The sequence below is a fragment of the Alternaria triticimaculans genome (assembly GCF_023758025.1).
Source record: "Alternaria triticimaculans strain BMP 0046 chromosome Unknown scaffold_18, whole genome shotgun sequence".
Taxonomy (NCBI): Eukaryota; Fungi; Ascomycota; class Dothideomycetes; order Pleosporales; family Pleosporaceae; genus Alternaria; species Alternaria triticimaculans.
The window spans coordinates 289,556-305,957 of NW_026055975.1; the positions used below are offsets into that span (position 1 = coordinate 289,556).

Sequence of the window (16,402 nt, forward strand, 5' to 3'; positions counted from 1 at the left end):
TTCTTCGCGGGCATTGCGAGAAGAAGGTATGCGCTACTTCTCCCTCGGTAAAGAACCCCTCTGCTAGACCGATGCGGCGGCACGTCGAGCGTCCATCGTCCAATTGTACTAGAACAATGCCACGAAAGGACCACCGACCCTTTCCAGACAGTCTTGTATATAGAGGCATGCAGAATGCTTGATCCACCATATCGCCCTCGGTGTCATAATGGACCATCGCATTAGCCTCAACAACGAGAGGTCTCTCGAGCACTGAATCTGGGTCGAGGTATGGAAAGCGCACCAGGCAACGAGTACTGAACTCTCTACCTCCAGTTGCTGCTGTGACAGCTTCTAAGGTTGCCCAAGGACCCCTCAGCTCGAGCTTACCATCAGTGACTTCGCCTGTTTCCAAACCATTCTCATAATGCGTTACCGCGGTACAATCCGCATCGCCGACACACCATGTGTGATTATCCCTGGATGGCGCCCGGTACCAACGCATCGGTCCATCTAGTGACATTGGAGACCAAGAAGGAGCTCGATAGACAGTTGGTCTACTACCAAATGTGTCCAATGACCAGCACAGACCAAGGCGAAGATCTTGGGCCCATAAGCCAGCAACGTATGTATGCTGTATACCGGGTTGGCGGGTGTTCAATGCGAGTTTCATATCATCAGCTAAGCCAGATATAGCCACAAGCTTGTCAGATGCATGAGTGAGTTGGCAGCTGCTGTAATGTGATAACATTCTATACCACTCGCTGAATAGGTCATCATAAGGGCCTGAGGAGTCGATAAACAGCTTTTCGCCGAGCAGTACTTTCCATAGTCTTGTTGCTTTTCTTCGAGGTGCATGAGACGCCGGGATTGTCTCACACGCGTGCTGTTCGTAGCATTCCCAGAAAACTTGTTGCGCTCCAAAGTGTACAACACGAGATGGTAAGAGACGTTCTTGAAGACACCAGCCACGCTTTGTTGTGACGTTGCCAACTCCCCAGATGTTATTATTATGCACCAGTAAAGACTCCATTGCATGTAAAAAGGGCTTGGGCTTATCGCATGATGAGTATGCGATATTAACGACGGTTGGCTGAACTTCGACGGGTTTCCGTGGATAGAACAAACCAGAGGCGTTATGAGCTCCCACCACGGCTGAGATAGTAAGGTAGGAGTTGCGATAAACGGCTTGCATCGTAGAAGCTTCAGAACGCCAATCCTGTGGAGAGTCTTGTACGATACAGAGCGCATCGATCCAGATATATCGAATGCCTAGTCGTGCTGTGACGTGAATGGCATCGACATATGTCTTTGGAAGGGACTCAACAGGTAACCCAGTGCGTAAAGTATTGAATGTTGTTTGCGAAAGGCACAGTCGTCCTTGATTCGCTGTAGTACCCCAACAATAGGACAGTGTAGTATATCTCGAGGGACAAGACACTTCTTCTCGTAACACCAGGCGACATGTAGTGGGGTTACTGACATCCTCGAAGTCAAGCAATCTCGTAGGCAGAAAGGCTGAGTTACCGATTTGTCCGCATTGTTGATGATTGGCAAGGCAATTACGATCCCATTCGTCGATCAGCTTCCGGGCGTGCTGGCCACCAGTGCTATCGTCCAACTCGAAGCTTAACTCGGTATCCTTCTGAATGGATTCGAGGGGCCAGAGGGAGAACGTCCCCCAGTTCTTCGATCCGCTACACATCAGGTGTATGTTCAGCTGTGATTCATTGACAGTCAACCGAAACGTCGTGAAGTAGTCATCATTGACAGGTGTAGAGTTATGCCCTTCGTCTTGGAAGATCACACAGAGTAGGCATAGCTGCTTTATTGACTGTACCAACGAGTCACGTGTACGGTGATGCCCGAACACGTACTTCTCAATGTCGAACAAGCTATGACCAGAGTTGTCGTCTTGCCGCGGTACGACTTGAAGGCGCGTTGTGACAGTGGGGTCGTTCACTCCCTCTAAACTTCGCTTGCAAACATGACAAAGCATCTTGGAAACGGTCGTAGCGAGCGCAAAACGAGTGTGGGGAAAGTTATTGAAGTGGCGCGTTTGGGAGGCTCTTGTTGTGCTTCAGCCTCGCTGTGAATCGTCCCGGTCGCAAGCCTGGAAGTCATAAGCAAGATTTCGTCTAGAACATAGATGCATAATATGGCTGATGTGTGACAGGCAGATAGTGACGTGGCAGTAGAATCAGGTGTCATCACGTTGTGCGACTGTGTAACCGTTCGCGCGGGGTCATATGCCTGCGCAAGGCTCAACGTACGTCATCACCATAATGCACGGGCGTACATGCGATGATTTGAGACACACCAGGAAAATGCGTTGTTGTCGTCACGAACAGTCCATATGCACAACAGTTAAGCATTTGCGAATATATCAAACGTTTAATATCATCATATATACATATCAGCAACGGTGAGAAGAGAACAAGCCCTACTTGTTGAGCCTCTTAGCCCTCTCCGGATCTCTCCACCAAGCACATTGCTCCATCCTGATAGCAGTACCCTCATCCTCCATCATCGAGCCACCCTCAGTCGGGGGGTTGATCACGAGCTGCCTGCCGCCAGTACCCTCGTACTGCTCCCACTTGGGACTGTATCCCAAGCTGTATGTGTTTGGGTCGCCACTGACAACGAAGCTAGCCCAGTAGGCACTGTACATGTCTGCAATCTCAGGGTACTGTGTGTTCGCCTGTCCGTTGAAGTACGAGGAGTCACTTGCGTGCGGTACACCCAGGTATGTCGGCGCCCAGTTTGGTGTGTTGAAGCGCGCTTTATACACGGGAGCGGAGGTAGAGGCCATGACTGATGCGGTGTCTTGAACAGGGCAGATGTAGGAGTAGTCACCGTAAGCTGCGGATACGCGGGCGAATTGGTCTGAGACGTAACCAAGGGTGCCTTGCTGGGGCTTGATGTCTGGGTACAAGGTCTCGAGATCGGCGAGATCTTCAGGTGTTAGGCCTGGAGTGAGGGTCTTCCAGAAGTTGAGGAACTCGGCGTTGGTACGGAGGTCTTGGGGCGCGAAGCCTGTGCCTTCGTCGGTCACGGATGAGATGAGCATCGGGATGTTGAAGAAAGTGCCGTCTTGGCCGGATGTTGAACCGCGCTTCTCGAGGAGGGGACCGGGAGAGACAGGTTGCCATGGCCAAGTGATGTTGTAGTTGTGGGCGTTGTATAGCGAAGAAGACATGAACTGGATGTCATCGGCCTCTGCGGCGCGGAGACAGTCCAGAGCGGCTGAGCTGGGCGACTCTGGGCAGTTTAGGTAGTCCATGATGTCTGCGACTTGCTTTTGGTAGAGAGGGTAGTCGACACCTGGGAATGCGCGAGCGGTCGGTGAACCTGAAGACAAGATAGCCTTGCTGAACAAAGGCTTTCCGGCATCCTCTGCGTAGTTGTGGAAAAGGTGGATACCGACCGAGTGGCCGCCAGCACTTTGGCCGGCGAGCGTGATTTGGTCTTTGTCGCCTCCGAAGTCGCCAATGTACTTTTGCAAGAACTCCAGTGCCATCTTCTGATCGCGGATACCGAGGTTGAGAAGACCCTCTTCTTGCATGAACTTGGCTGGCAAGCTGCCGAGCGCACCCAGTCGGTACTGAACGGTGACAACCATGAGAGGCGACTGGCTCTGCTCCACAAATAGAGGACCGTCAAAGCTGCGGTGAGAGCCCGAGACGAACGAGCCACCGTGCAAGAAGACCATGGAGGGGAGTTTCTGGTCCATAGCGATACCCGAAGGTCGGTATACGTTGATGGTGAGGCAAGCTTCCGACTGCCCAAGGGAGCCGTACATGTTCTGGAAGCAAGCCGGTCCAATTGAAGTCGCATCCTTTGTACCATCGAATGGTTCAGGCCATGTTACTGGCATAAACCTTCCGTGACCAACAGGCTGCGTAGAGTACTCAACATTCATCCACGCATCCACTGGCCGACTCAAAGTCTCCGTCTTCTTCAGGTTCATAAGAAGCTGTGTTCCCTGGAAAGACCCATACTCCGGCAAGGTGACGAGAAGAGAACCATCTGGTGTCTCATAACTCGGAGGATCCGGTCGTTGGGGTGTACCAGGCTGGTATGGCCTGGCCTGGCTGAAAGCGCCAAAGTACCAGAATAGCAAAGCAGTGCTACCGGAGAAAATCATGATGATGGCTAGCCTTCTCTTCCACCATCGTGGGGAGAAATGCGTTGCTTTCATAGTATTTTCTTGCTCCCGTACTTCTGCCGATGGCGGTGCAGGGAGTCGGTCCGCCATGGGTGCCGACTGGCGCTATCGGCAACGGATAGCGGAGAGACTGCGGGGATGCAGGCGATGTGACTATTGCTACGGATAATCTCACATGCGCTTATTCGCGTTGGCGCTAGCTTGCGGTCGTGATGGGTACAACGTTGGTGTTGAAGGGTGAGAACGGCACGTGGCTGGCGAATAATGACGTTGCCGAGCCACGATAGGGCACTACCGAGTCAAGATATCGGTTGTGCAAGGGTGTCCGGAGCCATGTTGTGAACTTGCATCTTCACTTGCCTCCGAAGCTTACCCCCATAAAGATTACTTTCCCTCTCCAAGGCGCTTGAGTAAAGGTCCGTGGAGGCAATTTTCTCTCGTCGCCCGCTCACCGGACGCAGCTGGGCATCCATGATGATTACGTGCCTGTATTAGTACGGCACGGCTGCAGAACAGAGCTGCAGAACAGAACTGCATCGCGCAGGAAGATCGCACATAGACCCTATCCTCCCAGTCTGCTTTTGGGATGATCAGCTCATTTCTATTGGGAAAAAGCTTTTTGAGTTCACAGCGAAGCAATAGATTGTGGCGTCCGGAGGAGGAGAAAGCATCTGCACCCCGCAAGCTAACGCAGACTAATCACAGTGTTGGCGGCCTCGCGCGGCAAATGTTCTGGGTCCGAAAAGTAACTGGCGCCAAGGCTGCGCTTTGCATTGATATCTTCCTTGTTGAATCCAGAACAAAAGTTGGAGTACTTCTAGCGTCCCCCACCTCCAGTGTCAATGCACACAACCACACAATCTCCCATCTCTGCCTACTTTCCCTGCTCTGCGGCCTCCTTTTCCACGGCATCCGCCATGTCGGCCAACGTGTCGAACTTCCAGTTATATACAGGATCATCGCGGTTTCCCATGACCGCACCCGGCCTGTAAATCCATGAACTCTTGATTCCCATGTCCTTTGCTGGGTGGTGGTCGTGATATTGAGATTGCGCCGTTTGCAGCACCTCGTGCTTCTCGACTCCGAATTGCTCCTTCACTTTGGCCAGCATGTATTCGAAATTCCTTAGGTCGGGCTTGTAAGATCCGATGTCTTGGGCGGTGTAGACGGCGTCGAACTTGTATCCCTTGAGCCCGTTCGCATTTCCGATCTTGAATGAATCATGGTCGACGTTGGAAAGAACGACAAGCTTGAAGTACTTGGACAACCTCTCCAAAGCAGATGGTATATCAGCGAATCCAGGCCAGTGTCCGATACTCGCTCCAAATGCTTTGTTCTCTTGTTCACTGGGCTTCTCCAGACCAAGTTTCTCACACAACTCAGGAAGCACCATGGCGAGTACCTCTGAGTACTTGAGATGGCCGTGTTCGCTCTCAACTCTGGCCTCGATCTTGTGCATGACTTGCATAATGTGCTTGCGATCCATGTTCTCTTGACCAGACTTCTTAAGATGGGGCTGGAGGGCGGTCAAAGCGCCCGCCTCCCAGTCTATCAGGGTGCCATACACATCGAAAGAGAGGAGCTTGAAGTCGGTAAGCTTGGACATGATGGTGTTTGGTGTGTTGTGGAAAGATAAAATTGTGTTTGGGTTTGAGACACTTGAGACAACTGAGATTTGTAATGATGGTTTTGAAAGCGATGTTGGCGATTATATACCGCATCATGACTGTACAGTTGAAGTTGCCCAGAGCCTCTTGGAACCCCACTTGGTACTATGACGTTAGCGGGGCACCACAACACGCCCTTCAAACTACATGCTGGGGTTGCGACGATCAAGACTGTGATAGCAGCTTATAGGTCTTGATCTAGACGCTGCATACGCTTTGTAGTGGGATATGACCTTGCTTTGGGGTTGAATTTCGGGTTATGTAACGCGTCATACACATAGCTGGCGCGTGAGTCGCGTTTAGTTCGTCTCCCTTCCATGGAACTTGAGTATGCGGCATCGTTCATTAGACGCAAGTGTGATAAACTGTGGAGCGTATCTAACAAGCACCTGAGTCATAATCGGACATTATCCATCCAGAATCGGACCGCTATTTACCCTCGGTCTACGCAGTGTTGACAACTTCAGTTTTCATCTCGTATGGCAAGCTATCAATCTTCGACTCCAGGACTTCCTTGGTTAGCCTCCACAAGTTTCTCTGCAACTTCTCATCCCTGGCCTGCTTGGACGCTTCTTGGACCTTCTTATCAGGAACGATGTAGGAGTTCTGTTGGCAATTAGCTTGAGTTTCTGATGAGGAGGACTTCCAGAGTCGACTTACTTGAATCTGCTCCTTCGGAACATCGGGCGACGCTGCGGCAAACAAGGCTGGGCGACACCCCTCCGCTACTGGGTCTTTCATGAACGGTCGCACGGCTTTGACCCCAATCTTTCCAGCAGTGCCATAGGCCTCGATTGCTTGATCTTGCTGATCCGTTATCACGCCACCAGGGTGCGTCGCGTTGATCCACGGTAAGCCCGTGCTCTCTGTGACTTGACCGAACTCTCCAGCCTTGATACGGAGGTACAGCTCGCGAAGAAAGAGGATCTGCGCTAGCTTGGTGCGGTTATAGAGCTTCATTGCACCGATGTCTTGGTTGATCTCTTGGATGGACTCAAACTTCATGCTCGAGTCGGCTCCCCTGTGTAGGTCGGAAGATTGGTGTACAATGCGCGAGTCGGGTGTCTTCTGCAGTATAGGCAATAGCATGAGCGTGAGGTGGGCCTGCGAGAAGATGTTGACCTGCATGTGGCTATCCAGACCATCCCGAGTCTCGTTGTATACGCCAACGCCCAAACCCGCATTGCAGACCAAAGCATCAAGCCTGTCCAGCTCTTTTGCCAGCGACTTGGCTACTTCGTCGACTTGTTTGAAGTCTTCGAGATTGCACTTGCGCCATTCCACTTTGCTTATGTCACCCCATTCCTTGAGCGCTTCTTGAGCTTCGTCGGCGTGTTGCTCTTTGTTCGAAAGGAGGTAGATTTTCGCGGGGTTGTGCTGGAGGAGGTGCGCGACGATGCCGTATCCGATTCCAGCGGAGCCGCCTGTTACGACATAGATCTGAAAGATGCATTAGAAACCTGCACATGTAGAGGGAGGGATAAGCTTACCTTTCCGCTGAGGTCGGGGATGTCTGTGTTGGGATCGAAGGCGCTGCCGATGGCTTTCTTGATGGTGTCCATGATGCTTCAGGTTCAGCTGGTTGCTCAATACCTTACTTGTTCTTCTTATTTGTATGGTAGACGGTTGTTCCAATCCAGGCGAGACCTAAGGATATATCACGTTGCCCCAGAACGCGTCGCGCATCGTGTCGTCATAATGAAATGGGGTAGGCTGCACCTCTCAGCCAGTAGCTACGGCGTGTGCATGTCGCGTCAGTAGACTCAAATATGAAATCAGTCGGTCGAGCCAAGAGTGATCAATGACCGCTCTTCACATGTGGCTGCGTGGACATGGAGGGCGAAGAAGTGTTGGTAAGAGACATCAGCCCTGGAGGGTTGAGACGCGCTCCGCGGTCGATACGGATCCTAGTGGCACTGACATAAAGTGCCACAAGGTCTTTCTCACATATTACACCAACATCAAGATAGCTGCTGCTCTGAACAGGATCAATGCGATATGCATTTATATTCGCCGAAATAGTTGAGGACGTAGTGGTGATGTTAATACTGAGAGAAGACTTTGTGTGAGGAGGCGGAGATGGCAGGCGCGTTGTGAGCCTGATGGCTGGCAGCCCCGCACAGCTACCCGCATCATCGCGCGTTTCTCCTCTTCCTTCGCTATACCCTCCAACCAGACTTGTCAATGCACCATCCTTCGCATACCGTCTATATGATGCGTATACACTCTCCAAGGAACTTTATCCAGTCTTTGTGGCAAATCCACCACAAGGCTGAAGCAGAAGAAGAGCACCTCGGATCCACCACTACATCTTTTCTTTCGCAACTGATTGCGCAAGACCATATTCGACGCTGAACTACGGCTTTGACCAGTCATCTTTCATGGCTTTTCTCAAGCTTAGTTGGAGCAGTATGTTGAATTGAAGCCAGCTAATTGCTAACACTACACAGTATCTTTGGCCCTAGCTCAAGCTTATTCGCAGCTTCCCAGCTATCCCAAGGGCCTTCTCGCCGCCGAGATTGGCGTAAAAGAGTGATGATGCGCTGAACCAAGATAGGGTCCTCGCAGAATGTCGCTGTAAAAAACAGCGAAGGAATCGTGTCGCTATCCAGCGTGAACATTGGCCGTCCCAACCACGATGCCTCCATACTATACAAATGCCCCGCCATGTCCAGGAGCTCATAGTTGAGCCTCGATAACTCTTCGTCGTTGTCTTCAGTCTCTGGAAGTAGGATTATTTCCAGTGCGCATCTGCGAAGCATGAGGACAAGTAGTTCGCGCTGAACTTCCTTCGGTAAACTCCGTGAGTCGGCCAAAGCTGAGACGAGGAGGTCGAACTTCTTCTTCCAACGCTCGAAAGATGCGGTGAGCTCTATCGTTTCGTTATCTAGACCACGATCTATCGTAGTCTCTTCATCTCCATCACAACCAGGATCGGTATTGAACAGCCTGATTTCTAGGTCCCATAAGGCCTCTTTGCATTCTGGGACGCTTGAAAATGGTGTACGCTCTTCGTCAATTTCGATCAATGGCGTGGCGTATGGTGTCATGTCGGAGATGACGTCTTCGTCGTCGACGAGCATGGCTGCGTCCACACCGAAGCGAAGTAACACGGTCCCGATCTCCTGCATCAGCTGTTTTGAGTCGTTTGAAGCGGCCGACAGGTTGCATGTTTCCAACAGACGTGCGCCGGCCCGCATGTGACGAATGCCCTCGTCAAAGCGACCGAGCAAGTTCTCCAAGCACACAAAGAGTAAACAGCAGGTCAGAATCGTGACCTCAGCATTAACGGTTGTTGACGTCTGAGAATCCTTGATGCTCACTAAGTCTCCAATGGCTTTGTTATAATGCTGTGTGGCGATGACTTCCAGACGGGCCATCGACTCGTTTGTATCATCCAGAAGAGGCGCTGAAAGCTTTTGGAGGTAGAGCTGATGGGCTGCACCGAGCGCAACCACTGCATGTCGTACCGCAGGCTCGTTATGGCTCATTGGAAGCACTCTTCGGGACCAGAAGTCTTTCGGAGTGGCGAGACGGACGAAATCGACGATGGTGATGGAGCAGAAATGGTAGAAGAAGAGCCGTTCGCGCGCGCTACCGAAAAGGCCAAAGCCAGATCCGACGTCTGGGGATATGCTACGCGTCTGACGACGAGCGACGGTACACTTGCTTGCTGCAGAGGCTTGGATGGCTTTCTCTCCAGTAGGTGATTGCTTCTTTTGAGGTGGCAGTGGCGCATACCCATCACACTTCACTTGGCCCTCTCTACATCGACGGCAGGTTGGTTTCTCTTCGTCACATTTCTTTCGGCGTATTCTGTAGATCAACACGCGGCATGTCAGTATGTTGAGCCTGATATGTTGGGCGATCGTGGATACCACGCTGTTTCCAAACACAGTTGCGGAACACAAAATCCTGGTATGAAGAAAGAGGTGGTGCACTGGGGAGATAACGCCCAAACACACTTACTTGCTGCGAAAGCACATTAGCAAAAGCTCCGTTGTGTCGACCACCCAAATTGTCGCGCGCAGAAAGGTCATCTTCGGTGTATAACACGGTGTTTCTTAAGGATCGCAGGTACAGAGGCGATAGAGTGGGAAGAGGGAACGAAAGAAGATGAGGCAGCTGCACTTCACCACGATTCTGGAGAACGTACCATGTATTACATCCTGTGCGAACTTTGGGAGAGAAGGTGCGCACTCGAGGGCCCTTTGTCAATACCGGCAGATCCATGATCATGTTATTGGCTGTGGCGTATGTCGGGTACTTCACCTTATAAATACGAGTTCACCCACAAACTCAAAATGGTTGAGGCGGTGCTATTTTTCAAAGAAGCCACAGTCGAAGTAAGGGCTGAGGACGCGCAATTGTTAGGAAGAAGAACAAGGAGATGGGAGTCCCGATCATGCGTTCTAGTTCATCTTATCGGCCCGACACGACGACCGTGATTGGCTCCAGCGTATAATCCGCCGGTCGGAAACGCCAATTTGACTGTCATCACCTCCGTCTCCACTGCGACAACACCTGGGCATCCACAACATCCACTGATCTCGTTAACAAGCTACTGGAGTCGACTCATTTCGGGTAACGTTGTGCAAGCTATACGCCGGCTGTATGATGCCTATCTACAGAGAACACAGCCTCCCGAGGTCTTGTCGACGGAACGCCCTTTTCGGAAACGTCATGGCAACAAGATTGGCATCGGCTGGTGACGTCCTCGCTATCGGGAAGCTGTATATAGAGGCAACGTTTAACTGAGTGGAAGATCATCTCGTTCTATATCTAAGATTCGCTCCAGAACGGCCATCCTATAAACACCCGGTGAAGCGTCGGGAACAGTTTACATCCATCGTTCCGAGCAAGCTTCAAGATGCGTTCTCAAGCGCTTCTTGCTCTCTCAGGCCTCTGTAAGTATCAGACCAAGCTTACCCATTACTCAATCGTTTTTCAGATGGACAAAAGCTAATTCAAATCAGGCCTTGCGTGTCCCGCCTTTGCCGGAGTCGTCTCGCGTGGATCAGACGCATCAATCGATCTAACACCAACCAATGCATCTACAACCAGCAAGGTCAAGGCCGATATCCGAGCTGATACCAATCGAGACGGCACGGTCGACATCACAGACGTGGAAGACTGCGAGGACTGCGACGGCAAGACCGAGTGGACTGCCGACTATGGCGCCATCTTTCTCCCCAACATTGGAGACACGAACAAGCGTTGCTCTAACGCCCTCCTCAATGGTCCTTCGGTCAGCAACGAGCGAATTGATGCTTGCAACGATGCTTCTGACAATGTCATGCGCTCCGAGCAATATCTCGCTCCGCTCCGCACAGTTCCACTGCCTGAGCTTCCCGATGACGCTCATGGTCGCATCTACATCAAAGATCCCGTGCAGCGCAAGTATGTCCGCATCTTCCACAAGGCGAGCGAAAACAGCACCTGGAGCTATGTCGACGGCAATTCCACTTTCAGCGCAGCCGCTCTGCGTGAGGGTCTTGTCCTCGGTGTTGACGGACGCGACACCCGTCGACCCAATGGCTGGGACGGCCGCGTTACTATTAGCTTCGATGTCGAGAGCTCGATAGGTGCCTCTTCTGATGATGTCATGCTTCGCGCTGCACCTGTCCTCACCCATACTCATCTCGACCCTGTGCAGCAGGTCATTGCTGTCAAAGGTAATGAGACCGGCAATCCATGGATCCTTCGCTTCACCGACGCCCTTCAAACAGCCGTCAACGAGTCTGGCCTCGAAGAGGAACTTTACCTCTTCTCCGGAAGCGATGATATCTGGGCGCAGGACTTCATGGAGCCTGGCTTCGCTTCGATGCCCGGTCCCGACGGACCCATCACCCTGCGTATCATGATCCGTTCTCCCCAGGACGAGCGTGTTGCCGGCAGACAGCTCTTCGAATACTACCGCGACACTGGTATCGGCGCTGTTCAGCAGCTCGGTGGTGCCCGCGATGAGATTAACTCCGGTGGTAATATCGAGACTATTCCTCCCTACGAGTTTAATGGCACTGCTTGGCCTGCCGGTCGTCTGATTCTTGGCAACCATGGCGAGCAGAAACACTTCATGCTTCCCTTCTTCCAAGCTCAAGAGACACAAGATCCCCTTCTTCTCGATACAGACTGGCTGGTCATCGGCCACGTTGACGAATTTATCCAGTTCATCCCTGTCGATTCACCTCGTGGTTGGGCCGTTATGGTCACCGATCCCATGATGGGCGTCGAAATGCTCCAGCAGCTAAAGGACAGCGGACACGGCTCAGAGCACGCCTTTTCGCGCAAGAACGATAGCCAATCATTCGACAACTGCACTTCCGATTTCGCCTGTGCTGCTATTCCCGTTCCGCCAATCACTATCAATGAGTTGCTTGCCAATGAGGACCTCATGTCTGTGCAGAAGCGCTGCGCCGAGCGTATCGAGGGTAATCTACAGATCCTCAAGGAAGCAACAGGAGTTACTGACGACGAGATTATTCGCCTCCCTGAGATGTTCAACGGAAATCCTTTCGGCGACCTTTCCGCAATCCTTTCCGGTAATGCGACAAGTGGCTCGACATTTGGCGGAAACTCTTCCGATAACGCGACAAATGAGCTGAAGGTCGGTGCGCTCTTCCCCGGTGTTATCAACGGCATTGTCTTGACCGACTTTGACACATACATTGCCCCCAACCCCTGGGGCCCCGTTGTGGACGGAACGGATGTTCTTGCCGAGAAGCTCAAGTCGCTGTACGCCAGTGTGGGTATGGATGTCATCTACATCGACGACTGGAACACACATCACAACTACGGCGGCGAGGTCCACTGCGGTACCAATACCGTGCGCGATATGGACACAGAGTGGTACTCGTCATGGGCATCCGATGAATGTGATGATGAAGGTGGAGATGACGATGACGAGGGGGGCGATGGCGAGAATTACTAGGCCTAAATTTATCTTGTAAATACCGGCCATGATCTCGATGTCGCATTCATCTGCTGGTAGAAGAGAGATCTCGTCTTCAAATTAGCAGCTACTTTAACCAAATCATGCTATGTATCTATTTGGAAACTCTCTCGAAGGTCGCGACGACGTCTCGTCTGCGCACAGTTTTTCGTCCCCATATGTACGTGTGGCTATGTAGAATTCACCTTTGAGGTACTCGGATCAAGAACGCGGGTTGAGGAAGTGTATCCACATGGTATGAGATACAGTGACTGTCGTTAGCTGCGACATTACTTTTCCTCCGCATATTGAAAGATCGATATCAAATCAGAGACGTCTGTGCTTTCGCCCTGGTCGTCGACTTTTCGCTGCTACAAACGAGAAAAGCTTGGACCTGTGTGGCCTTTGCGCTAACAATCTACCTAGGTGAGTCTACTTTGAAACCATATCACTCTCGCCGATACTTCTATCGTACTGCGATGGTTTCGAAGCTGTTCGCGCTCGGCGCTGTGCTTCTCGCCTCTGCCATCGCTGACATCTTCGACTCGTCTCGGACCAATATCTCCAGCGCTGCTACTGAGAACGCCAAGGTCGAAACCGCCGTATTGGATGACCCTTGGCTGCAAAACCCCGCCGATGACGCTGTATGGAAAAGGGCGAGAGACAAAGGCGAGAACTTGATGCTAGGCATGACCTTCAACCTTCCAGAGGCTGGTTGGGCCACCCAACCAATCATTAGTCCCTGGGATGGAACGCTCAAGCACGAATTGGAACTTTGGGGCTATCAAGAATTTGACAACACGCCGGAGCGTTGCGATCTTGAGGAAGACGGCGAAGGGTTTCAAGATATGCTCAAAGAGTTAGGTGCGGATCATAGGGATGTACGTTTAGGAGGGGACAACATCTGTCATACAATTTGGCATCGAGACGGCGCTACCGTGGAGAAGGACGAGAACGGCAACATACCACTGAATCCTGCGGACCAATACTACCCCGTCCGTAATTGCAAATATAGGGTAACAAGCGCATATCATTCGAAAGGGCTGAAAGTCCGCACAACATAGCTGACATTGCTTCAGGCTACCAGCGCACAATTCACCATTGCCATAAATCCAAAGGCTGGTATCATCTTTTTTCTCTACCGTTCGAGCCCCGCGAACATGGCGAAAGCTATATGGGGAGTAGACTCCGTCAGCCCGGACCAATTGCCTGCCCTCAGGTCAAGTTCAGATATTGCCTGGGGTCTCTGGAACAGGCATAGCCAAGGAAGCCTCTCCAACATCAACTACTTCTTCTCAAGCCAAATTGTGAACCGGCAGACGCTCAATATCATCACTAGAGCTATGAACAATAAAAAACAGGACCGCCTGCTGCAGGCGCCGGGATACACATTCAAAGCTGGAACTCCCGAATTCTTTGCCCTGATAGGTACGTGTACGATTAGAGACTTCTCTGATACGTGTACCAGAAAAATTCAGCGGCCATAGTGCTTACGCTAACCATCAACTCTTAGGATCGCCGAACCTCAAAGCAGCAGCCTGGTTTGTCGCGCAGCACAAGGCCCAGTTCGGCCACAGTCGTTATATCTCTGAGGTCCGTGTATTCCAACCGAACAACATCATGTTACCCCAGGTCTCGATGCTTGTGAAGGTCGAGCGAGCGCCAACGCCCCCGAAATTTCCATCTGAGTTAATACCACCTGAAATGAATGCGGATTCAGGCCGCGCGAAAAGAAGGCAGTCCAAAGGAAAGCTAGTCGCATCGCTCGACATCGATAGTGAGAAGGATGTGGAACGTGTGGATCTGACCCACGAGGATGTCAATGTGGTTAGGCGTCATGTTATCTGGGTTTAGATGTATCTACACCGATGGTAGCACAGGCTTCAAATGGTGAGCTACTACACCTCGTACGAGGGGAAATTTGATCACCTGTCTTCTAGAAGTTTACAGTGCCTGATTTGTTCATCTCAGCTTATATGCTAATGTAGTCAGCAAAACAAGTTTCCACATCACAGTTTTCGTGCTTTCACAACGTACCTAGGTAACTATTGCACATCGTTGGCACACGAGCTCCCACTCTGCACAGTTAAGTGATTGCCCGCTTCCTTTTCACCCACCACACCACTTTCTCGATTGCGCATCGCTAGACCAGGATGCCTACCGAGTACGGCGACGAGACCGTGGCTGAGCTCGAATGGCTCCCGCCGAAACAAGAATATATTGCCAACCTACGCTCAGTCGCACCCCCAGCGGACGAGCCAACGTGTGCTATATGTCGTGGTGAGTGGGAATATCCGGCCCAGGAAGTCGTCGAGCCAAGCCCTCACTGCTCTCGACATCCTCTTCACAAAGACTGTCTTCTCATAACCTTTGCAACGGAAGACGGAGAGGAGGTCAGCAATCTGTGTCCATTTTGCCGTCGTGAGCTTTTCGAGAAGATCACACAGCCGCCTGTGGAGCCCCCGAGTAACACGAACACTGTCTACCAGCAAACTGCCCAACTATATGACGGCCTTGTGGCGCTTCATATTCAGATTGAATACAACGACGACAAAACCGAAGATCCACAGCTGCTGTATCCTTCTGGTCCAACTATTGAGGACGCCTTGCAGAAAGACGGTTACTGGTCTGCTCTTCCCCGTTTCTTGGACGAATGGTACCACCGCAATGCATTTCAGATTATCGAGCAGAAAAAAAGCTATAGGGAACCACTGTCGATCGTGGAGATGGGTCGCGCAGCTTTTACTGCGCTCTTGGGTTCTGGCGAGCCACCGTCTCGCAGGATTACACGTCTCACAGACGAAGGTCGCGCAGCTATCACTGCGCTCTTTGCACACGAAACTGACAAATCAGACTTGTGTCTAAAGGCTACAGAGCTATTAGATCACCAACAAGGCGAAATTGTCATGCAATGTATCCGCGCCGCCCTCATGTACTACGACCAGTCTGCCTTCCCCCAACACGTCGAGGATCTGCAGGGCAAAACTCGTTGGCTCATTGCCTACCATGTCCTTACTTCTCTATTAACAGGACGCAGACGCGCTGATGAGGACGTCTGGTATCGAGGAACAAACATACCCCGCTGGCTCCAGCTGGTCCGTTTCCGTAAGATGCTGTACCGAGGAATCGACCAATGGGCCTCACCGACCTTCTTCGCCAGCCAACCCCCACTCGAGATAAATTTTCCTTACGGTCACCTTATGGGTGTTACCGAGGGCTTCGGCGAGCATGACTTATTGGAAATACAGTATTTCCGGTCCACCGATGCAGAGCCGTATCGAACTCGTATTGGACCCATCGATCGTGGTCATAAGATGATCATAAAGGAGGACACCTCGGTGTGCCCTTTAGATCCCAATCTCCCGAATGGCACTATTTTTAAATTTCTGAAGGACGGAACCTTGACAGTTCGGGAACTCTGTCCTGCCTTCCTTCATGACATTTCCTGCAACCGTGAGGAATGTTTCTTCGATCTCGTTCACGCGAATGGGAGTATGCTGAGGATCATCCGTAGGGTTATGCCGTAGGGGCACTAGGGGTCGCTAGGACTCGGGCTGCATGTTGCTACATACATACTATTAATTGTTGACAACTAAATAGCTTGTAAGGCAGTGTATACTTGGCTAAATACTATCTTCAGCAACGTTTTGCACCATG

At 51.6% G+C, this 16,402-nt stretch overlaps 6 protein-coding genes across 6 annotated transcripts; 2 read left to right on the plus strand and 4 right to left on the minus strand.

The window, feature by feature from the left end:
* Window positions 1–2,422: 2,422 nt before the first annotated feature.
* On the minus strand, window positions 2,423–4,237 carry J4E78_009065 (uncharacterized protein; the record flags this gene model as incomplete). Its single annotated transcript, XM_049369659.1, has 1 exon — window positions 2,423–4,237. The coding sequence occupies one exon, from the start codon at window positions 4,235–4,237 to the stop codon at window positions 2,423–2,425; it is 1,815 nt and encodes a 604-aa protein (XP_049218620.1).
* A 784-nt stretch (window positions 4,238–5,021) lies between these two features.
* On the minus strand, window positions 5,022–5,753 carry J4E78_009066 (uncharacterized protein; the record flags this gene model as incomplete). Its single annotated transcript, XM_049369660.1, has 1 exon — window positions 5,022–5,753. One exon carries the CDS (start codon window positions 5,751–5,753, stop codon window positions 5,022–5,024), a length of 732 nt encoding a protein of 243 aa, XP_049218621.1.
* Window positions 5,754–6,258: 505 nt separating this feature from the next.
* On the minus strand, window positions 6,259–7,376 carry J4E78_009067 (uncharacterized protein; the record flags this gene model as incomplete). Its single annotated transcript, XM_049369661.1, has 3 exons — window positions 6,259–6,420; window positions 6,475–7,254; window positions 7,305–7,376. The coding sequence occupies 3 exons, from the start codon at window positions 7,374–7,376 to the stop codon at window positions 6,259–6,261; spliced, it is 1,014 nt and encodes a 337-aa protein (XP_049218622.1).
* Window positions 7,377–8,243: 867 nt separating this feature from the next.
* On the minus strand, window positions 8,244–9,559 carry J4E78_009068 (uncharacterized protein; the record flags this gene model as incomplete). Its single annotated transcript, XM_049369662.1, has 2 exons — window positions 8,244–9,487; window positions 9,556–9,559. The coding sequence occupies 2 exons, from the start codon at window positions 9,557–9,559 to the stop codon at window positions 8,244–8,246; spliced, it is 1,248 nt and encodes a 415-aa protein (XP_049218623.1).
* Window positions 9,560–10,684: 1,125 nt separating this feature from the next.
* J4E78_009069 (uncharacterized protein) lies at window positions 10,685–12,745 on the plus strand (the record flags this gene model as incomplete). The annotated part of the gene is made up of 2 exons (XM_049369663.1): window positions 10,685–10,721; window positions 10,791–12,745. The coding sequence occupies 2 exons, from the start codon at window positions 10,685–10,687 to the stop codon at window positions 12,743–12,745; spliced, it is 1,992 nt and encodes a 663-aa protein (XP_049218624.1).
* Window positions 12,746–12,849: 104 nt separating this feature from the next.
* J4E78_009070 (uncharacterized protein) lies at window positions 12,850–16,272 on the plus strand (the record flags this gene model as incomplete). The annotated part of the gene is made up of 5 exons (XM_049369664.1): window positions 12,850–12,856; window positions 13,172–13,761; window positions 13,825–14,173; window positions 14,259–14,572; window positions 14,893–16,272. 5 exons carry the CDS (start codon window positions 12,850–12,852, stop codon window positions 16,270–16,272), a joined length of 2,640 nt encoding a protein of 879 aa, XP_049218625.1.
* Window positions 16,273–16,402: the final 130 nt, after the last annotated feature.